Source organism: Pomacea canaliculata, linkage group LG6, assembly GCF_003073045.1.
Source record: "Pomacea canaliculata isolate SZHN2017 linkage group LG6, ASM307304v1, whole genome shotgun sequence".
NCBI lineage: Eukaryota > Metazoa > Mollusca > Gastropoda > Architaenioglossa > Ampullariidae > Pomacea > Pomacea canaliculata.
This window is the reverse complement of record NC_037595.1, coordinates 21,861,463-21,884,434: the sequence shown is the minus strand read 5'-3', so window position 1 is coordinate 21,884,434 and position 22,972 is coordinate 21,861,463. Positions and strand designations below refer to the sequence as shown.

At 37.7% G+C, this 22,972-nt stretch overlaps 3 protein-coding genes and 1 long non-coding RNA gene across 5 annotated transcripts; 1 reads left to right on the top strand and 3 right to left on the bottom strand.

Moving 5' to 3' along the window:
• Positions 1-975: 975 nt before the first annotated feature.
• On the bottom strand, positions 976-7,160 carry LOC112566052 (zinc finger protein 883-like). Its single transcript, XM_025241982.1, has 3 exons — positions 6,135-7,160; positions 5,300-5,456; positions 976-4,479 (listed from the first exon to the last, which is right to left on the bottom strand). The coding sequence occupies exon 3, from the start codon at positions 4,377-4,379 to the stop codon at positions 2,670-2,672; it is 1,710 nt and encodes a 569-aa protein (XP_025097767.1). The 5' UTR covers positions 4,380-4,479; positions 5,300-5,456; positions 6,135-7,160; the 3' UTR covers positions 976-2,669.
• Positions 7,161-7,298: 138 nt separating this feature from the next.
• Positions 7,299-11,916, bottom strand: LOC112566054 (zinc finger protein 90-like). The gene is made up of 3 exons (XM_025241985.1): positions 11,668-11,916; positions 10,806-10,965; positions 7,299-9,967 (listed from the first exon to the last, which is right to left on the bottom strand). The coding sequence occupies exon 3, from the start codon at positions 9,865-9,867 to the stop codon at positions 8,335-8,337; it is 1,533 nt and encodes a 510-aa protein (XP_025097770.1). The 5' UTR covers positions 9,868-9,967; positions 10,806-10,965; positions 11,668-11,916; the 3' UTR covers positions 7,299-8,334.
• Positions 8,328-17,696, bottom strand: LOC112566056 (zinc finger protein 124-like). Of its 2 annotated transcripts, XR_003099526.1 has the most exons (3): positions 16,249-17,696; positions 13,806-15,418; positions 8,328-8,438 (listed from the first exon to the last, which is right to left on the bottom strand). XR_003099526.1 is itself a non-coding variant. In XM_025241988.1 (2 exons), exon 2 carries the CDS (start codon positions 15,316-15,318, stop codon positions 13,870-13,872), a length of 1,449 nt encoding a protein of 482 aa, XP_025097773.1. In that variant the 5' UTR covers positions 15,319-15,418; positions 16,249-17,695; the 3' UTR covers positions 12,905-13,869. The 2 variants fall into 2 exon arrangements, 1 of the variants encoding a protein (XP_025097773.1); XM_025241988.1 differs by lacking the exon at positions 8,328-8,438 and having other exon boundaries at positions 12,905-15,418; positions 16,249-17,695.
• LOC112566057 lies at positions 8,709-10,316 on the top strand. The gene is made up of 3 exons (XR_003099527.1): positions 8,709-8,844; positions 9,228-9,327; positions 10,209-10,316. It is a non-coding gene; the product is annotated as an uncharacterized LOC112566057 (long non-coding RNA).
• Positions 17,697-22,972: the final 5,276 nt, after the last annotated feature.

Sequence of the window (22,972 nt, the reverse complement as noted above, 5' to 3'; positions counted from 1 at the left end):
TCCCTGAGCTTTCCCGAATGTTCAAGCGGACCATGTGTCTTTTTGGAAGCACATACTTGTGCGAAAAGCTCTTCTCTACCTTGAACTTCAATAAGTCCAAGTACAGATCCAGACTTACTGATGAGCATCTTCAAGCCGTACTGAGGGTCTCAACTGCTTCCTCCCTTAAGCCAAATGTGGCTCGGCTATGCGAGAGTAAGCGCTGCCAGACCTCTAGCAGCAAGAAGTAGGCGGAAGAAGCCATGTTCAAAACAGTTTATGTTCAATGTTCCATTCATATTCAGAAAGTTAAATGTTAAAGAAATGCTAATACAGACATTTGAATCTGAATAATAATAATTACATTTCTCTGGTCAGCAACTCTATTTTCTTCAGTCTTCTATATCTGCTGTATTATTATTATATTTTCATTTTCAATTTATTCATTTATTACTAATTGATTTATTTTTTTCTTATGAATATGTGAATTTATTTTTATTTTTTAACACAAAAATAAGATGAAAAAATAAGACATTTGATAACATTGGAATGTTTTTGTAAGAGATTTTCTTGTGGAAAACCTGATGCGGCCCGGCCTCATCCAGACTCTGCCTCCAGTGGCCCCCGGGTAAATTGAGTTTGAGACCCCTGGTCTACATGCATGCTAAACACACAGAGTGGCATTTGGAGAGGGCAACATTGCAGTTTATGTTGAAAACTGCTTTACACATTCACTGAATAATATGGCGATTCCAACACACAAAATATACTGTCATTGACAAATGACAAGCATTATAATACCAGTGGTTCCTTTTAAGTCTGTTAAGTTACAAAGCAAGTGCTCAGTTAAAAACCAAAGAAGTACATCGTAAAAGAAGGCATGGCTTGATAACAAACAAAAAAAATTCCTAGTTTCCTACATCTAGGACCATATACCCTTCGCACACACACCTTTCACTTACTATTCAGCAGTTGAAATGATAAAGAAAAAAAGGATTTTGTGTGTGTGTATATATATTTTTACTTCTGCACTTTTAGCATAGCATAAGTTTTGCCTGAATTTCATAAAACAAGTTCTCCTGCAGCGACATGTTCATTTATTGAGTAAATGCCAATTCCCTGACAAGTTACTAATTGCAACAAAAACCAAAATTCCTCTGCTTGATGCCAATGATCTCATAACTAACATGGGTAATAGTGTTCAAACTGTTCCTTTCATGGACAGACAAAAACAGAACTTGGCATTTTTAAACCATGCTTGTATTTGTGAAGATTTGATTTTATAACCTTTTACTTTAAGAATTCTTGAAAAAATATTGTGTGTAATCTAGTACTACTTGGTTCATTCCTTACATCTTCATCCATGCACTTAGTTTATGTTTTTCAAAGTGTCATCAGTTTCTGAAGCTTATGATTCAAGAATCTTAATTTTTTTTTTTTTACCCTTTAAAGGGTAATGAAGATATTAAAAATATACATATATTCACACGCATTACTGTATATCTTATATGCAATCTTGCTCAATCACACCCATACACACACACATTTACTGATCAGTTTGTAACAGTTAATCCATGAAAAGAAAAGTTTTTGGCCTCACTTGTTCTTTCCTTCTTCCATTTCTTTTATGTAATCGCACCACTCTACGGGTAATCATATAAATCACACTATATAAACAAGGAACAAAGTTTTAGAGGGGATGTTTGTGCCCCTCTCTTTCATTCATACCTAAACACAGATATATATCCATACATTCTTACTTATATCTACATATTTAGATATATATCAAATTCTCCCATTACACACAGTCATTTATGCTTATATATATATACACAAGCCACATGCACATACTCACATATATATAAGCATCCCCCCTAAAACACACACCTACTCATATTTGCATATATATATAATGCTCTAATGCCCCGACACACACACCTACTCATATCCACATATCTATGTAATCCCCCCTTACACACATATCTGCTTTTGTATAACTGTGTAAACCCTCACCCACACACATAGCCTTATATCTGCTGATATACATATATGTAACGCCTCCATTATCATACACTCATTTCTGCTTTTATATACAAGTAACCTCCCTTACACACCTACTCACACACATAAATTATTTGTATCAAGACAACAACAGCAACAATTAACCCTTGAATTATCAGAGATAGCGTACCATGTTACAAACTAACTAAAGTACTGTGCAGTGTATCTTGCATTTTCATGGCTTTCAAAAAGACATGACATCTTTGATGATTTATACAAAGCAGGGAAAAAAATCTGCCAAAAAGGTGCTAAGTGTGGTACAAATTGAATTATCATGTGCATTTATAGGGAGGGGGGGGATTGGTTTTTTTACGCCGTATACGGGTTGGGAGCTTTACACACTGAACACAAAGATACCCATCAATATCAGTACATGTTCTTTGAAAAGACAAGCTATTTCTCTAGTAGACAAATCACCTCTCTCCTACATCATGGATTAATACAAGTACACAAATATTAGGGTACTGACAAAATGTCCAAAAAAAAAAGCTTTACATACATTATTCATAAGGTCTCTCATCAATAGCATACCACGTGGTTGTTAAAATACACTGCATTAATGAGATTTCCCATCCCTGTTAATTATCATGTTGTGTTTCATTAATACTGCCCTCTGCTTGGAACTAGCTCTACACAAATGGCACTGTTGACGTAACATCACTGTGGGTAAGTATGTGCCTTTTTAACTCAGATGACCGCCTATAAGTTTTCTTACATATGCTGCACTGGTAAGGTTTCACATCACGGTGAGTCAGCATGTGCTGTTTTAGGGAATGAGGAGTTTTATAGGAAAAATGACAGACAGAACACTGGTTAGGTCTCTCCTCACTGTGAGTCACCATGTGCAGTTTTAGGGCACGAGGTGTTTTGAAGGCTACATCGCAGACAGAACACTGGTGAGGTCTCTCATCACTGTGGATTACCATGTGTTTTTTTAAATCATTTGAAAACTTGAAAGCACTATTACATATACTGCACTGGTGAGGTCTAACATTACTATGGGTCAACATGTGCTGTTTTAGGTAAGGAAGTGTTTTAAAGGCTACATGACAGACAGAACACTGGTGAGGTCTCTCAACACTGTGGGTCATTATGTGCTGTTTTAGGATATCTAATCTTTTGAAAGCTAAAGGACATACAGTACACCGGTAAGGTTTCTCATCACTGTGAGTCACCATGTGCTGTTTTAGGTCAATAGATCTTTTGAAGGCTACATGACAGACAGAACACTGGTAAGGTCTCTTATCACTGTGAATCACCATGTGCAGTTTTAGGTTCGCTGATCTTTTGAAAGCTACATGACATACAGTACACTGGTAAGGTTTCAAATCACTGTGAATCACCATGTGTTTTTTCAGGGGATCATATCTTTTGAAAGCTACATGACATACATTACACTGGTGAGGTCTCTCATCACTGTGGTCAGATCTCTTATTACTGTTAGTTTCCTCGTGCTGTTTAAAAGAATCTATCCTTTCTAACACAACGCTACATGGAGTACAATTGTAAGCTTTAAAGTCAGAGTGTGTCATCACGTGTTTCTGGAGAAGGGTTGAACAACGGAAAAAACATAAACACACTCGACACTGATAAGGTTCGGCATCACTTCTGTTTCCTGTTGCTGAATCATTGGTGACTTCAGTAACAGTCGCATGTGTCTGATCATGTTGATTTCCTTTCACAATATCTGTCATCTCAGGAGTTATGCATCTAGCAACACTTATTTCTTGACAAATCTCATCAATGTTATTCTTCCACATTGTATGCTGATCAGGCCAACCTGTCTCAGTCTTCACCATGTGACTATCACCTTGTTCTTCTTGCTTAAATACTAGCTGCTCCTCTGTCTTCGCACACTGCACAAGATCCTGCTCAGACTTAATTGAACAGGTAACATCTTTACAATGGTACTCCACTTTCACAGCATTCTCATGACTGCAGTCTGACTGCTCAATGTGTGCACCACGTTCAGATTTTATGGGATGAAGTTCTTCACCAGGAACTTGCTCAGTTTTAATACAACCAATGGTATCTTGAAAGTTTAGCTCCAGTATTACAGCATCCTCAAGTTTCCAGTTTGATTGAGGAATATTCTTAGCAAACTCAGATTTTATGTAAGTTGGACCAGAAATGTTTTTAAGCTGTACACAGCTTGTTGATGAGCAATATGTCATATTTGTATCAGAACAAAATGTGCTTTCTGTCTTAAGCATTACTTTATCATTTAGGTCTTGTAGATCAGCTACAGACCTCGGTTCAGTCTTTATGCTGTGTATACATGAGACCTGGACTGGATTGTTTATGGCAGACATAGCTTCCTCTTCTAACATTACATTCATTTTTTCTTTTTGAATTGTTAAAGTACTATCTCAGTGAAACTACACAGGTCCTCAGCTCCTTAATCTTCTGAGACTCAGCCCAAGGTGCTTTAACAAAAACCTGCAATATTACAATGTAACAATATATTAATTACATATTAAATCTTTTACCTACTCTTGATATTTCCTTATACAGTACTTAAATATACAGTTGCATAAGTCAAAGTCCAAATACCACACTGTCTTCTTTTTCAAAGACAGATGGATACTAAAAACTTTATTAATACTACATGATTACTTTTCATGACTTATCAGGAAATATTGCTTTCCATTAAAAAAAATTGTCATTATTTTGGTGTTCAGGCATGACAGCTATCATCAGATGACAAGATAAGATTTCAGAAAGAAACCAACAGCAGATTAATGAAACAACAGAAAGTGAATTTTGTAATGGCAGAATGTGAATAGGTATAAGTACAATGTATCACCTAAAAATGACATTTCTTCATTCATATTTCACTTAACAGTGGATACTGAATTGTAGTATTTAAATGTAAATAGCCCACTTAATGTATACATCTGAAAACATTCTGAAATAATGATAAATTTATATTTTTGCCAGTGTATATATATATTGATAATAATCTAGTACAGAACAATTTTTAGGTTGTAATATTTAAAATATTTTTTACTAATTACTTTTTTATGACAATACATTATTATAACATACTGCTTCTAACATTTTGGTTTTTTTTAAGACTTTATAAAGTGAGATCATGTTTGTGGACATCTGTATGTTTTACATCTTTCTTTTTTTTTTTTTTTTTATTGAATGCTGTGTGTGTGTGTGTTAATTTGTTGCGTTTAGGTTAGGCCTTGTATGTGCGTTTAAGTAAAATGAAAACGTCTTGTTGAGTCAATTATCAGAATGTTTTACTCACCGGATAATCGAGGCGGCTTCTCAGGCAGGGGCGGCCATGTCACGCTCGACCACTTCTGCGAACACACCATGTGTTATTCTCCAGGTTACACGGACAGTCCGCTGAATGTTCGGAGGAGAGTTTCACAGCTGAGACACACGCTGGTTTACAGTCGTCCCTACGATACAGTGAAACAAGAGGCTAGGAACTGTTAGAGACCCTTTGCTTTCAAATCATAATGTCAGTCGTTGGTCAGAATGTAGAAGTAACGGCAGTAGGTCATAGGTCGGTTGGGTGCATTGAACAGAAGAGAGAGAGAGGCTTGGGTAGGGTCCATTGTGCACAGGGGGGGTCGAGCATTTTGTAGTTTGGCATAGAGTTGAGTGCTGCTAACAAGGGCAATTCCAGAGAGAGCTCATGCTAACAATACATACATAGATGTATACGTATATGTGTCTAAATAATTTCACTCTCCCCCAATAGAGTATATTTATAAATAATATCCATACGAGAAAAAGATACAGAAGGCTGGTGTACCCTGGCCCGAACCTATGAAGGGGGCACAGAACTTGGTCAGTGGAATTTTTCCTTCTTTTAACTCTGTGAATTTTTTCTATTTTGTGGGGTACTACAAGTTTTATCTTGTCCCACTGGGTAAAGAATGACATGTATAAAAATATTTAGAAAAATTATGCCAAGCTATCTTTCACGACTTCCGGCATCAAGGCCGCTCTAATGGCAATGCCGACATAACCCCAATCACTTAAACCAATATCTTTACAGTCGGACATGCCGCTGAGATGATTAGTTGTCAAGCTGCTAATAATACAAAGCGCTGTACAGTTGTTGTACTCACTGATGTCCAGTTGTTATTAAGTTCCAAGAAGTCGAGCAGACAGCGCGCTGTGGTTTCCAAGTCTTTTAACTCAACACACACAAAATACCATTAAATCGTTTGCTGTAGTCGAATAAAATGTGCTTATTGCTTCTGTGAACAGGTGTAGTGTATAAAGCCAGTGAAGCTGTGGTAAACGCTCGCTTCTTTGTTAAACAGCCAGTTTCTAATACATGTACATGTACATCCTTTAAAGTAACTTTGCACACAGGTCTACCATGGGAGGCCACTCAGAATGCGAACATCTCACGTAGGACTTGCTTCCCTTTCAGTAGCTCTAGCGAACTTATGGCCGACTTAACCGCAAACTGGACTCAGCTGAGTTGGTTGCTGTTTTAGTGTGTGTGTGTGTGTGTTTTAATTCTGTAACTTCAAAAAGAGCAGCCTTATAGAACAGGTTAGAGATACGTCTTCTCGATAGGACTTTTCATGGCAACAAAGCAGATCTGATAATATTCGGGATGGGAGAAATAAGAGGAGCGGAAAGGGACAAGGGCATTCAGAAAGAAAAAGTTGAACAGGTGTGTACATCACGAAGGGCCGTGCTTAGTGAGGTAGGCAGACAATGCATCTGGCTAGGGTCCCTCACATACCCTATCAGCCCTATGCCTTCGACCTCGCGTGGGCAAAACACGGGCCTGACCCCACCCTGTACACTTGTGTACGCTTCCCCTTAGTCGCAACCATCAACAGTCGTTGGAGTATAGAGCGTGAAACACACGACAGTGTTGAGTGTGTTTATTATTGTGGTGACACTGGGCAAGCAGGCATCTCCCCTGTCACACTGTGCACACACTTTCTTCTCTCACCTTCTTTCTCTTTCTTCTCGCAAACGTTTCTTCAAACACGCATTCTACTCCTACTGTAAAACAGACATACCACAAATGGTTTCGTCTCTATGTAACTTCTCTAATCGTTTTCCTACAACTCACCCAAGATGCCTCAGAATTCAATGTAAAAAGAAAATCATAAAAAGCCACTTATTTAGTTGTTAATTGTGTAAGAACTTATGTTTGCTTTACAAGTGTATTCCTTCAACGGGCGAAAACATTTAAAAAAACGCCCACTCATCTGTCTCAGTATCATGCATAGAATCTTGATGTCTTAATCAAACAAGAAGTAGAATTCACATTGGATATTCAGTTTATTCTTTTACCCTTTTTGTTATTAACATCAACAAGAATCCATCAAGACAACAATTCAAACAAGTAAACTCATTGTTCAGTTATTTGCAATTATCAGAGATAAAGTAGCATACAACAAACTAACTAAAGTACTGTGCAGTCTATCTTGGATTTTCATGGTTTTCAAAAGGAAATGACATCTTTGGGTTGGGAGCTAAAGCACAGTTTTACACACTGAACACAAAGATACTCATCAATATCTGTACATGTTCTTTGAAAAGACAAGCTATTTCTCTGGTAGACAAATCACCTCTCAGAGATCATAGATTAATACAAAGAATAGAAAAATAAGGGCACTGACAAAATGTCCAAAGAAACAAACTGCACTGGGAAAAAGGTGATTTAAATGGCTCTTTCAAATTATTTGATCCTCTTAACGGAAATAAGGCAAATAGCACCTCTACACACTTTATTCATAAGAGAGTATGTCATTAACAGACTTCCTTATATAACATTCCACTCTTTTAAATGGGCATGTAACATTAAAAAAAAAAAGCTTTACATACATTACTCATACGGTCTCTCCTCGACAGCATACCATGTGGTTGTTCACATACACTGCATTAATGAGATTTCCCATCCCTGTTAATTATCATGTTGTGTTTAATACTGCCCTCTGCTTAGAACTAGCTCTACACTGATGGCACTGATGAGGTAACATCACTGTGGCTAAGCATGTGCTTTTTTAACTCGGACAACCACCTACAAAATTTCTTAAATACGCTGCACTGGTAAGGTTTCACATCACTGTGATTCACCATGTGCTGTTTCAGGTAAGATAATCTTTTGAAAGCTAAAGGACATACAGTACACTGGTGAGGTCTCTCCTTACTGCGAGTCACATTATGCCGTTTTAGACCAAAAGGTGTTTTGAAGGCTACATGACAAAAAGAACACTGGTGAGGTAACTCACCACTGTGGGTCACTATGTGTTCTTTTAAATCACTTATCCACTTAGAAGCATTATTACATATACTTCACTGGTGAGGTCTCACTTTACTGTGAGCCACTTTGTGGTATTTTAGGCCAGCACGTGTTTTTAAGGCTACATGACAGACCGAACACTGGTAAGGTCTCTCATCACTGTGAGTCACTTTGTGCTGTTTTAGGCCAACAGGTGTTTTGAAGGCTAAAACACAGACCGAACAATGGTAAGGTCTCTTAACACTGTGAGTCACTTTGTGCTGTTTCAGGCATAGAGGTGTTTTGAAGGAAAAACCACAGACAGAACACTGGTAAGGTCTCTTATCACTGTGGGTCACCATATGTTTCTTTACCTCATAAGGCCGCTTGAACATTTTCCTACATACACTGCACTCGAAAGGTCTCACGTCACTGTGAATCACATTATGCCGTTTTAGTCCAAGAGGTGTTTTGAAGGCTACATGACAGACAGAACACTGGTGAGGTTTCTCATCACTGTGGGTCATCATGTGTGTTTTTAGGGTACCTGATCTTTTGAAAGCTACATGACATAAAGTACACTGGTAAGGTTTCAAATCACTGTGAATCACCATGTGCTTTTTTAGAGGACCTATTCTTTTGAAAGCTACATGACATACAGTACACTGGTGATATCTCTCATCACAATGGTCAGATCTCTTATTACTGTTAGCTTCCTTGTGCTGTTTTAAAGTATCTATTCTTTCTAACACAACGCTACATGGAGTACAATTGTAAGCTTCAAAATCAGAGTGCATTTTCATATGCTTCATGAGCAGGGTTGAAAAACTGAAACAACATAAACACACTTGGCACTGATAAGGCTCGTCAACACTTCTGCTTCCTGTTGCGGAATCAATACTGACTTTAGTAACAGTCGCATGTGTCTGATGTTGTTGATTTTCTCTCATAATATCTGTCACCTCAGGAGTTCTGCATATAGCAACACTCATTTCTTGACAATTCCCATCAATGTTCTTCTGCCACATTGCATGCTGACCAGGCCAACCTGTCTCAGTCTTCACCATGTGAGTATGATCTTGTTCTTCTTGCTTAGATACAAGCTGCTCTTCTGTCTTTGCACACTGCACAAAATCCTGTTCAGTCTTAATTGAACAGGTGACATCTTGACAGTGGCACTCCACTTTCACAGCATTCTCATGACTGCAGTCTGACTGCTCAATGTGTGCACCACGTTCAGATTTTATGGGATGAAGTTCTTCACCAGGAACTTGCTCAGTTTTAATACAACCAATGGTATCTTGAAAGTTTAGCTCCAGTATTACAGCATCCTCAAGTTTCCAGTTTGATTGAGGAATGTTCTTAGCAAGCTCAGGTTTTATATAAGTTGGACCAGAAATGTTTTTAAGCTGTACACAGCTCGCTGATGAGCTATATGTCATATTTGTATCAGAACAAAATGTGGTTTCTGTCTTAAGCATTACTTTATCATTTAGGTCTTGTAGATCAGCTACAGACTTCGGTTCAGTCTTTATGCTGTGTATACATGAGACCTGGACTGGATTGTTTATGGCAGACATAGCTTCCTCTTCTAACATTACATTCATTTTTTCTTTTTGAATTGTTAAAGTACTATCTGAGTGAAACTGCACACGTCCTCAGCTCCTTAATCTTCTGAGACTCAGCCCAAGGTTCTTTACCAAAAACCTGCAATATTACAATGTAACAATATATTAATTACATCTTAAATCTTTTACCTACTCTTGATATTTTCTTATACAGTACTTAAATATACAGTTGCATATGTTAAAGTCAAAATACCACACAGTCTTCTTTTTCAAATACAGTTGGATACTGAAAACTTTATTAATACTGCATGATTACTTTTCATGACTTATCAGGAAATATTGCTTTCCATTAAAAAAATTGTCATTATTTTGGTTTTCAGACATGACAGTTATATTCAGATGACAAGATAAGATTTCATAAAGGAACCAACTGCAGATTCATTAAACAACAGAAAGTGAATTTTGTAATGGCAGTATGTGAATAGGCAAGTACAATGTATCACCTGAAAATGACATTTCTTCATTCATATTTCAATTAACAGTGGATACTGAATAGTAGTGTTTAAATGTAAATAGTCCACTTAATTAATGTATATATCTGAAACATTCTGATACTATAGAAATATTGATAAATTTATATTTTTGCCTGTATATGTATATTGAAAATAACTTAGTACAAAACACAATTTTTAGGTTGTAAGATTTAAAATATTTTTTACTTATTACATTTTTATGACAATACATTATTATAACATACTGCTACTAAAGTTTTAGTTTTTTAAAGTCTTTATAAAGTGAGATCATCTTTGTGGGCATCTGAATGTTTTACTTCCTTCTTTTTTTTTTTTTTTTAATTGAATGTTTTGTGTGTGTGTTAATTTGTTGCATTTAGGTTAGGCCTTATATGTGCGTTTAGGTAGAATGAAAAGGTCTTGTTGAGTCAAGGCCTAAATACATTATCAGAATGTTTTACTCACCGGATAATCGAGGCGGCTTCTCCTCAGGCAGGGGCGGCCATGACAGTCTCGACCACTTCTGCGAACACACCATGTGTTATTCTCCAGGCTACACGGACAGTCCGCTGAATGTTCGGAGGAGAGTTTCACAGCTGAGACACACGCTGGTTTACAGTCGTCCCTACGATACAGTGAAACAAGAGGCTAGGAAGTGTTAGAGACCCTTTGCTTTCAAATCATAATGTCAGTCGTTGGTCAGAACGTAGAAGTAACGGCAGTAGGTCATAGGTCGGTTGGGTGCATTGAACAGAAGAGAGAGAGAGGCTTGGGTAGGGTCCATTGTGCACAGGGGGGTCGAGCATTTTGTAGTTTGGCATACAGTTGAGTACTGCTAACAAGGGCAATTCCAGAGAGAGCTCATACTAACAATACATACATAGATGTATACGTATATGTGTTGAAATAATTTCTCTCTCCCACAATACAGCATATTTATATATAATATCTTGACGAGAAAGGGATAGAGAAGGGTCTGGTGTACCCTCCCCCGAACCTATGAAAGGAGCATAGAACTTGGTCAGTGGAATTTTTCCTTCTAACTCTGTGGATTTTTTCTATGGTGCGGTGTACTACAAGTTTTATCCTTTAAGTTCATATTACCAGAAATGATTGTCTCGGTCTGACTCATGGCTCATTGGATAAAGAAAGAAAAAATTATGCCATGCTATATCTTTCAAGACTTCCGGCATCGAGGCCGCTCTAATGGCAATGCCGACATAACCCCAATCACTTAAACCAATATCTTTACAGTCGGACATGCCGGCGAGATGATTAGTTGTTAAGCTGCTAATAATACAAAGCGCTGTACAGTTGTTGTACTCACTGGTATCCAGTTGTTATTAAGTTCCAAGAAGTCGAGCAGACAGCGCGCTGTGGTTTCCAACTCTTTTAACTCAACACACACAAAATACCATTAAATCGTTTGCTGTAGTCGAATAAAATGTGCTTATTGCTTCTGTGAACAGGTGTAGTGTATAAAGCCAGTGAAGCTGTGGTAAACGCTCGCTTCTTTGTTAAACAGCCAGTTTCTAATACATGTACATGTACATCCTTTAAAGTAACTTTGCACACAGTTCTACCATGGGAGGCCACTCAGAATGCGAACATCTCACGTAGGACTTGCTTCCCTTTCAGTAGCTCTAGCGAACTTATGGCCGACTTAACCGCAAACTGGACTCAGCTGAGTTCGTTGCTGTTTTAGTGTGTGTGTGTGTGTTTTAATTCTGTAACTTCAAAAAGAGCAGCCTTATAGAACAGGTTAGAGATACGTCTTTCTCGATAGACTTTTCATGGCAACAAAGCAGATCTGATAATATCGGGATGGGAGAAATAAGAGGAGCGGAAAGGGACAAGGGCATTCAGAAAGAAAAAGTTGAACAGGTGTGTACATCACGAAGGGCCGTGCTTAGTGGGGTAGGCAGACAATGCATCTGGCTAGGGTCCCTCACATACCCTATGCCTTCGACCTCGCGTGGGCAAAACACGGGCCTGACCCCACCCTGTACACTTGTGTACGCTTCCCCTTAGTCGCAACCATCAACAGTCGTGGGAGTATAGAGCGTGAAACACACGACAGTGTTGAGTGTGTTTATTATTGTGGTGACACTGGACAAGCAGGCATCTCCCCTGTCACACTGCGCACACACTTTCTTCTCTCACCTTCTTTCTCTTTCTTCTCGCAAACGTTTCTTCAAACACGCATTCTACTCCTACTGTAAAACAGACATACTACAAGTGGTTTCGTCTCTATGTAACTTCTCTAATCGTTTTCCTACAACTCACCCAAGATGCCTCAGAATTCAATGTAAAAAGAAAATCATAAAAAGCCACTTATTTAGTTGTTAATTGTGTAAGAACTTATGTTTGCTTAACAAGTGTATTCCCTCGAACGGGCGAAAACATTTATAAAAACGCCCACTCATCTGTGTCAGTATCATGCATAGAATCTTGATGTCTTAATCAAACAAGAAGTAGAATTCACACTGGATATTCAGTTTATTCTTTTACCCTTTTTGTTATTAACATCAACAAGAATCCATCAAGACTACAATTCAAACAAGTAAACTCATTGTTCATTTATTTGCAATTATCAGACATAACGTAGCATACAACAAACTAAAGTACTGTGCAGTCTATCTTGGATTTTCATGGTTTTCAAAAGGAAATGACATCTTTGGGTTAGGAGCTAAAGCACAGTTTTACACACTGAACACAAAGATACTCATCAATATCTGTACATGTTCTTTCAAAAGACAAGCTATTTCTCTGGTAGACAAATCACCTCTCAGAGATCAAGATTAATACAAAGAATAGAAAAATAAGGGAACTGACAAAATGTCCAAAGAAACGAACTGCACTGGGAACAAGGTGATTTAAATGGCTCTTTCAAATTATTTGATCCTCTTAACGGAAATAAGGCAAATAGCACCTCTACACACTTTATTCATAAGAGAGTATGTCTTAATGTCAGTATGTGTCATTAACAGACTTCCTTATATAACACTGCACTGTTTTAAATGGGCATGGAACATTAAAAAAAAAAAAAGCTTTACATACATTACTCATACGGTCTCTCCTCGACAGCATACCATGTGGTTGTTTACATACACTGCATTAATGAGATTTCCCATCCCTGTTAATTATCATGCTGTTTAATACTGCCCTCTGCATGGAACTAGCACTACACTGATGGCATTGATGAGGTAACATCAGTGTGGCTAAGCATATGCCTTTTTAACTTGGACAACCACCTACAAAATTTCTTAAATACGCTGCACTGGTAAGGTTTCAAATCACTGTGATTCACCATGTGCTGTTTCAGGAAAGATAATCTTTTGAAAGCTAAAGGACATACAGTACACTGGTGAGGTGTCTCCTCACTGTGAGTCACATTATGCCGTTTTAGACCAAAAGGTGTTTTGAAGGCTACATGACAGAAAGAACACTGGTGAAGTAACTCACCACTGTGGGTCACTATGTGTTCTTTTAAATCACTTATCCACTTACAAGCATTATTACATATACTTCACTGGTGAGGTCTCACCTTACTGTGAGTCACTTTGTGCTGTTTTAGGCCAGCAGGTGTTTTGAAGGCTAAAACACAGACCGAACAATGGTAAGGTCTCTTATCACTGTGAGTCACTTTGTGCTGTTTCAGGCATAGAGGTGTTTTGAAGGCTAAACGACAGACAGAACACTGGTAGGGTCTCTCATCACTGTGGGTCACCATATGTTTCTTTACCTCATAAGGCCGCTTGAACATTTTCCTACATACACTGCACTTGAAAGGTCTCACGTTACTGTGAATCACATTATGCCGTTTTAGACCAAGAGGTGTTTTGAAGGCTACATGACACACAGAACACTGGTGAGGTTTCTCATCACTGTGGGTCACCATGTGCCGTTTTAGGTTACCTAATCTTTTGAAAGCTACATGACATAAAGTACACTGGTAAGGTTTCAAATTACTGTGAGTCACCATGTGCTGTTTTAGAGGACCTAATCTTTTGAAAGCTACATGACATACAGTACACTGGTGATATCTCTCATCACAATGGTCAGATCTCTTATTACTGTTAGCTTCCTTGTGCTGTTTTAAAGTATCTATTCTTTCTAACACAACGCTACATGGAGTACAATTGTAAGCTTCAAAATCAGAGTGCATTTTCATATGCTTCATGAGCAGCGTTGAAAAACTGAAACAACATAAACACACTTTGCACTGATAAGACTCGGCAATACTTCTGGTTCCTGTTGCGGAATCAATGCTGACTTTAGTAACAGTCGCATGTGTCTGATGTTGTTGATTTTCTCTCATAATATCTGTCACATCAGGAGTTCTGCATATAGCAAAGCTCAATTCTTGACAATTCCCATCAATGTTCTTCTGCCACATTGCATGCTGACCAGGCCAACCTGTCTCAGTCTTCACCATGTGAGTATGATCTTGTTCTTCTTGCTTAGATACAAGCTGCTCTTCTGTCTTTGCACACTGCACAAAATCCTGTTCAGTCTTAATTGAACAGGTGACATCTTGACAGTGGCACTCCACTTTCACAGCATTCTCATGACTGCAGTCTGACTGCTCAATGTGTGCAGTATACTCGGCTTTTATGGGACAAAGTTCTTCACCAGGAACTTGCTCAGTTTTAATACAACCAATGGTATCTTGAAAGTTTAGCTCCAGTATTACAGCATCCTCAAGTTTCCAGTTTGATTGAGGAATATTCTTAGCAAGCTCAGGTTTTATACAAGTTGGACAAGAAATGTTTTTAAGCTGTACACAGCTTGTTGATGAGCAATATGTCATATTTGTATCAGAACAAAATGTGGTTTCTGTCTTAAGCATTACCTTATCATTTAGGTCTTGTAGATCAGCTATAGACCTCGGTTCAGTCTTTATGCTGTGTATACATGAGACCTGGACTGGATTGTTTATGGCAGACATAGCTTCCTCTTCTAACATTACATTCATTTTTTCTTGTTGAATTGTTAAAGAACTGTCTGAGTGAAACTGCACACGTCCTCAGCTCCTTAATCTTCTGAGACTCAGCCCAAGGTTATTTACCAAAAACCTGCAATATTACAATGTAACAATATATTAATTACATCTTAAATCTTTTACCTACTCTTGATATTTTCTTATACAGTACTTAAATATACAGTTGCATATGTTAAAGTCAAAATACCACACAGTCTTCTTTTTCAAATACAGTTGGATACTGAAAACTTTATTAATACTGCATGATTACTTTTCATGACTTATCAGGAAATATTGCTTTCCATTAAAAAAATTGTCATTATTTTGGTTTTCAGACATGACAGTTATATTCAGATGACAAGATAAGATTTCATAAAGGAACCAACTGCAGATTCATTAAACAACAGAAAGTGAATTTTGTAATGGCAGTATGTGAATAGGCAAGTACAATGTACCACCTGAAAATGACATTTCTTCATTCATATTTCAATTAACAGTGGATACTGAATAGTAGTGTTTAAATGTAAATAGTCCACTTAATTAATGTATACATCTGAAACATTTTGATACTATAGAAATATTGATAAATTTATATTTTTGCCTGTATATGTATATTGAAAATAACTTAGTACAAAACACAATTTTTAGGTTGTAAGATTTAAAATATTTTTTACTTATTACATTTTTATGACAATACATTATTATAACATACTGCTACTAAAGTTTTAGTTTTTTTATGTCTTTATAAAGTGAGATCATCTTTGTGGGCATCTGAATGTTTTACTTCCTTTTTTTTTTTTATTGAATGCTCTGTGTGTGTGTTAATTTGTTGCATTTAGGTTAGGCCTTATATGTGCGTTTAGGTAGAATGAAAAGGTCTTGTTGAGTCAAGGCCTAAATACATTATCAGACTGTTTTACTCACCGGATAATCGAGGCGGCTTCTCCTCAGGCAGGGGCGGCCATGTCACGCTCGACCACTTCTGCGAACACACCATGTGTTATTCTCCAGGCTACACGGACAGTCCGCTGAATGTTCGGCGGAGAGTTTCACAGCTGAGACACAAGTTGGTTTACAGTCGTCCCTACGATACAGTGAAGCAAGAGGCTAGGAACTGTTAGAGACCATTTGCTTTCAAATCATGTCAGTCGTTGGTCAGAACGTAGAAGTAACGGCAGTAGGTCATAGGTCGGTTGGGTGCATTGAACAGAAGAGAGAGAGGCTTGGGTAGGGTCCATTGTGCACAGGGGAGTGGAGCATTTTGTAGTTTGGCATACAGTTGAGTGCTGCTAACAAGGGGAATTCCAGACAGAGCTCATACTAACAATATATAGATAGATATATACGTATACGTGTTGAAATAATTTCTCTCTCCCACAACACAGTATATTTATATATGATATCCTGACGAGAATAGGGTACAGAAAGGTCTGGCCCGAGGCTAAGAAAGGGGCAGAGAACTTTGTCAGTGAAATTTTTCTCTCGTTTAACTCTGTGGATTTTTTTTCTATGGTGCGGGGTACTACAAGTTTTATTCTTTAAGTCATATTACCAGAAATGATTCTCTCGGTCTGACACATGGCTCATTGGGTAAAGAGAGACATAAAATATGTCGAAAAATTATGCCAAGCTATATCTTTCACGACTTCTGGAATCGAGGCCGCTCTAATGGCAATGGCAACATAACCCCAATCACTTAAACTCATCTTTGTTGTCGGACATGCCGGTGAGATGATTAGTTGTCAAGCTGCTAATAATACAAAGCGCTGTACAGTTGTTGTACTCACTGGTGTCCAGTTGTCATTAAGTTCCAAGAAGTCGAGCAGACAGCGCTGTGGTTTCCAAGTCTTTTAACTCAACACACACAAAATACCATTAAATCGTTTGCTACAGTCGAATAAAATGTGCTTATTGCTTCTGTGAACAGGTGTAGTGTATAAAGCCAGTGAAGTTGTGGTAAACGCTCGCTTCTTTGTTAAACAGCCAGTTTCTAATACATCTTTTAAAACTTCGCACACATCGCTACCATGGGAGACAACTCAGAATGCGAACATCTCACGTAGGACTTGCTTCCCTTTAAGTAGTTATGCAGCAGTTTGTGTGTGGGTTTTTTTTTTTTAATTCTGTAACTTCAAAAAGAGCAGCCTTATAGAACAGGCGAAAGATACGTCTTATCGATAGCACTTTTCATGGCAACAAAGTAGATCTGATAATATTCGGGATGGAGAAATAAGAGGAGCGGAAAGGGACAAGGGCATTCAGAAAGAGAAAGTTGAACAGGTGTGTACATCACGAAGGGCCGTGCTTAGGGGCAGTCAGACAAAGCATCTAGCTAGGGTCCCCCACATACCCTATGCCTTCGACCTCGCGTGGGCAAAACACGGCCCTGAACTCACCCTGTACACTTGTGTACGCTTTACCTTAGTCGCAACCATCAACTGTCGTAAGAGTATAGCGCGTGAAACACACGACAGTGTTGAGTGTGTTTATTATTGTGGTGACACTGGGCACACACTTTCTTCTCTCACCCCGGACGATAAAAGATGAGTTGCTCGACATCAATTTGTCTGTCACGAATCACACAAAGGTACAGGTTGTTTTTATTTCTGTACAACAGACCACATCATAAGACTCAGCACAGTAGCTCACATGTAACGACTGGTCTTGTTGCTAAGAGTCTGAAAATAACTGTGTGCTGGCATTTAATATATTGGTGTTAGCCTTCCACATTGACATATCTGTCAATACAACAGACAACATAAATATGAGTGAGTGCGGCTTGAACACAAAAACGTGAATGTCAGACCTTCCACTCGATGCAGTCAATGATGGAGAACACATGAATTGCTTCCATACAGGCAGTGTAGATACTCCTTTACAAGTGAGACAATTAAACCATTATAATGATTAGCACATCAGAAGAAGATTTTACCATGATTATTATTGTGCAGTACATTTTAGGACTTTCCTGCAAACAAGCTTGATAAAAAATGTGTTAAATTTGCTTGTCCTTAAACTAGACTTTTTTTTTTGTTAAAGCTGTGGCCGAATGCGTGTCAGTCTTTGCGTAGAGTTACTCAGATGAGATGTAAATAAGAGTGAAAGAATATCTGACTTCTTCTTTGTTACATACAGCTTTTATTTATATTTGTAGATATCAATGTTATGTTATGAAGGATGTGATAGTATATTATGCTATAAAAAGTGAGATTAATGTTTGCTTCTCAAATTGCAGTGAACACACAAGTCCTCAGTTTAGAAACAGTAGGTTCGTGTTTTGACTGGTAACTTTAGTCTAATATAATGGAGTAAAGATCTGTCGTCTTAGACTAACTGAATTAGTTATAAAGCGTTAGATAAAAAAAAAAATTACCTTTAGTGACAGGTAAAAGCTATTTACTTTATTTCGTAGATCCCTTTCACAGTCCTACACTAACACATTAAACTAACAAATGAGCTTTAATGTGTCATTCAAAGTTTCCAATGCAACATCCTACTGCGAAAGTGAGAGGTCAAAGGTCACACACGGGCTTTGATCATAAACACTACTGGTCATGGGTGGATTATGACCCAGTGATGGTTCGGTCACAGGAAAACAGTGTGACCCCAGGGCTTCTGCTACCTGCCTGACATGACCAGGATACTAAATGCAAAATGAATAAAAAAATACACACACATATACCATGTTTATAAAGGATTTTAGAGATTTTTATATATTTAATAATATTAACTGCAAAATTTATAAAGCACATACTCACACTCCGACAGACTGTCATAGTCAGCGTCAGTATCATGGCATGGAAGATGTTTGTGAACGGTAATATGTATCTGATATTAACTGTCTTTATACTAGAAAAAATTAAATAAAAATGCACTTATTTACACCAGTGTTGAAAGGCACGTGGTCTCAAATACTGTTCTCTATGTTCAGCATTCAGTGTTCAAATCTACAACGACAACCGAAAATATGTTCACAATAACTGATGTAAATATCGTACTTTTTATAATTAACTAAATTAATTAACCAGTTATCAACATCTTAGTTAATGTAATGGTTAGGACACAAACAGAAGGCTATGAAATTTCAAATAAAGATAACTTTATGATCTTACTATTGTCTTGTCTTTCCCTCCTACATAAACCTACATAAACCTACCTTTTCACCTACCTAAACATCTCTGTTTCCTCACCAGAGAGGAGGATGGCCATAACACGCCTCCCTACACCCACACCTCCCATAACCAGACCCATAAAAAATCCCCATCCTCTACAGTGTAAACTCACCGCGAAGTGGAAGCAGTTTCCATCAAAATCAACAACAACCAGTTCCACTTACTGTCATTAAACAAATATGATGACCACTTATAGACAAACAGTTAGCAGGGCGAAAAATCCCCTTTATTGACGTTTAAAACCGTTAGATCCTTATCTTCTTTACTAAAGGCCCCTTACTGCTGTTTTCTAGCTAATGTGGATCGGCATTTTGCTCCTTCTGGAGGTTCCTCCATCATAAGGGTAAAAGATTATTTGCATTAATGAATAGTATATTAACTTTGCTTTACTTTAATAAGAGACAGACACATACAGAGCTCGCTGATCATTCTAAACTGCTATTCTCCTTCTTCTTCTTCCTAATCACCCCCAGCGGAGCCACAGGTCACAAACTTCTAAACTGCTATAGTACATATTAATGCATTGTAATCAAACAACAAATGTACTCACACTGTGACTGTGTATCTCGCTCGGTGTCTTACCTCCAGTACCTTACCTTGGCTTGTGTCGTAGTTACTGACGGCGGGTAGGACTGACTATATCCCAGGGCTGCATGTGGCGGACTTTTGAAATTAACCTTTTATTTATAGCGCGTGGTTATCTACAAATATATTTGCAGTTTTTGTAAGAGTAATGGGTCCTGGAAAATAATAATGGGCCTCAAACACTAATAGTTTACTGAACTTGAGAAAGCAATTAACTCCGTGTGAGTACTGGAAACAGAAAGCAAAATGGCTAAAGTAGCTTGTTTATAGCATAGCCGCAGACACCTACATTCTACTATAGTAACTATTCTACTATAGAACAAGTAGCACCACTGTATACATCAAGGTTAGTACGAGCTGCTTTCGCCCCAGAAATCTTTTACTCTCGAACCGATGCCACACTGTGTGATATCACAGGTACACTTCTGTAAATATCATCAAAAAAATCTGTTATTCAACTTTATGATGTAAAGACTTGCCGCATTAGAGTTCTTTGAAGGGAGTAGTCAAAGATCAAGAAGACACTCTACCATCTTTGTGATAAGGTGTTGTTTATACAATTTATGCCAATTGAATGATTAACCATCTCATACAACAGTATGAAAACTTATTATCTTTCGTAGCTTTTTAAATCCTTCGATTCACAGTTACACACTCTATACTTATACTAACAATATGTAGATTGAGTAAATTATACATATATCTCCACAGCAACAGTAACCTTTAACAATAAGATGTAATTGAAGTTGCTGGGGTTATATTTTTTTATTAGGAAGACTAAAGATGTTTTGAAAATGTTTCCTGAAACGAGAAGAGCGAGAGTAATATATAAAACAAGGAACGCAACAATTGATTCCCGAAAAAATGTTTACAAGACCAACCAAAGTAAGAAACAAAAAGCTCTGATACATAGAGGAAACGAGATCGTACCAGCCCAAGACAAACACTTCGAGAGAAACAAATGGCAGCATGGTTCCGATGTAGACGCAGGCCGCTATGACTAACATCACTGTTAGCGCCCTCTCACTCCGGTAACTGTCGCTGTCAACAGAACTCGACTTCTGGCGCCACCTGTAGGCGCTTTTCAGTTTAATTACAGTCACACCCGTTGCCAGCGCAACAATTATAAATATGGTGATAGGAAAAGCAAATCCCAACAAATTGTTTGTGAAAATCACAACAAACTGTGTATTGTCTTTATAAAACTGAGTCTGTAAAACCACTGTATTTTTGGTTCCATAAACACTAATCACATCACCGTAATATGACAGGGGGAAAGTCACATAACTCAGTTGAAGACCTAGAGAAGTCAAAGCAATCAGTGTACCCATGGTGCGCGTGCTTATCAGTGTTGAAGCTCGAAGAGGAAACATTACACAGACACACCGTTCCACTGCAATCACCATGGTGATGAAAGAGGATGTTAATCGAAGACCATAGGTAATGCCTGTCACAGAAATAAACGCCTGTTTGTAAAAAATCGTGAAGATCCACTCGTTTCTCCACTCAATAAAATAAGTCAGCGGATTAATCATGAAGATGCCAATCAGGTAGATACAGTCTACTAGTGCCAGTGTGAAGAGACAGAGGTTCATTCGATCGCGTAGACTCTGACTCCAGAACACCAGACAGTTGATGACATTTGCTGGGATACCTATAAGACACATCAGTGATGGAAGGACGACCTCCATCACCACATTTATCAACGTGTGAATGTCCACTTCTGTGACATCATACTGTGTAGTCCCTGTCGTTAGGCCGGGTGATGTCACCAAGGCAGTCATTAATGGCGGTAACAAACGGAAATAGAAATTGGAAATGTCTGTTTGGTCTGTCAGCTTGTGAAATAAGATCGGCGGTTAAAAGGGTTTAGTGCAATCATAATAAATGCTATAAACGCGGGTCAATTCGTAAACTGTAAAAGCCGTTAGCACCTATAGAGTAAGCCTCAAGAACACGTGAGAACTGATGGCTGAACACTTCTCATTGCACTGGTAACAAGAGAGTTTTACGTCTGCTTTAGTGGATATCAGACCGATCGGTCTTCGAGACATTTAGCATTGCCTGAGGAGGACAATGATGATGAAACTAAAGAGAGTAAAAACCACCCTCCTCGGTACTGTGAGTAGCTGAGACGAGATGTGAACTGCAACTGATCATCCTCAAGTTATGTCACAAGACAATGTCTGCCATATCATATACAAGATAGTTAACTGTAGGCACTACATTTCTCCTTTTATTTGTAGCGAATAAAATAAAGAAAATATTTACCTTCCATTTCTAACAAACAAAAATAACAAAACAATCCGAACAAAGAAAATCTAGCGATTAACTTACTTACAAATTAACCCAAATTTATCTGTTTAAAGATTGTAAAGCATGCACGAAATAAATAGAAGTTTGTATGTCAATAAATTCTTTATTTTCTCGCTCATCTATTTTACTTTCATTCACAATATATTTTGAATTTCGTCTGCAATCTGTTGGCTATTTTTAGAGTGTTCGTAAACATTTAAATGTGCTTTTACTGTAAATAAAACTTTAATAATAATAGTTATCAGTCATCTCACAATTATGATGATGATGAATATTATAAATAAATGATTATTTAGTAAATGGTAATAAGCTTTAGGAATGCGTGAACTATTTTTTCTCATTTAATTAATTTTAACGTTCATCCCTCCTACATACATCATTGAGCACGGAGAAAATATTTTATGGGAGGTATGGACAATTTCAAGTAAATTACGCGGAACTCGAAAGAATATGTTTACATTTTTTCATACCAACGAAATTAAACATTTGCAACTTGAAGACGAAAAAATTAATACTTTCTCTCCACAAAATTACTTTACTTGTAATTGCCGTCCTTTGCATAATTTTTGTTTTCG

Bases quoted from the DNA above. Each gene is read 5' to 3' on its own strand.
- LOC112566052 (XM_025241982.1), bottom strand. From the start codon at position 4,379: ATGAATGTAATGTTAGAAGAGGAAGCTATGTCTGCCATAAACAATCCA.
- LOC112566054 (XM_025241985.1), bottom strand. From the start codon at position 9,867: ATGAATGTAATGTTAGAAGAGGAAGCTATGTCTGCCATAAACAATCCA.
- LOC112566056 (XM_025241988.1), bottom strand. From the start codon at position 15,318: ATGAATGTAATGTTAGAAGAGGAAGCTATGTCTGCCATAAACAATCCA.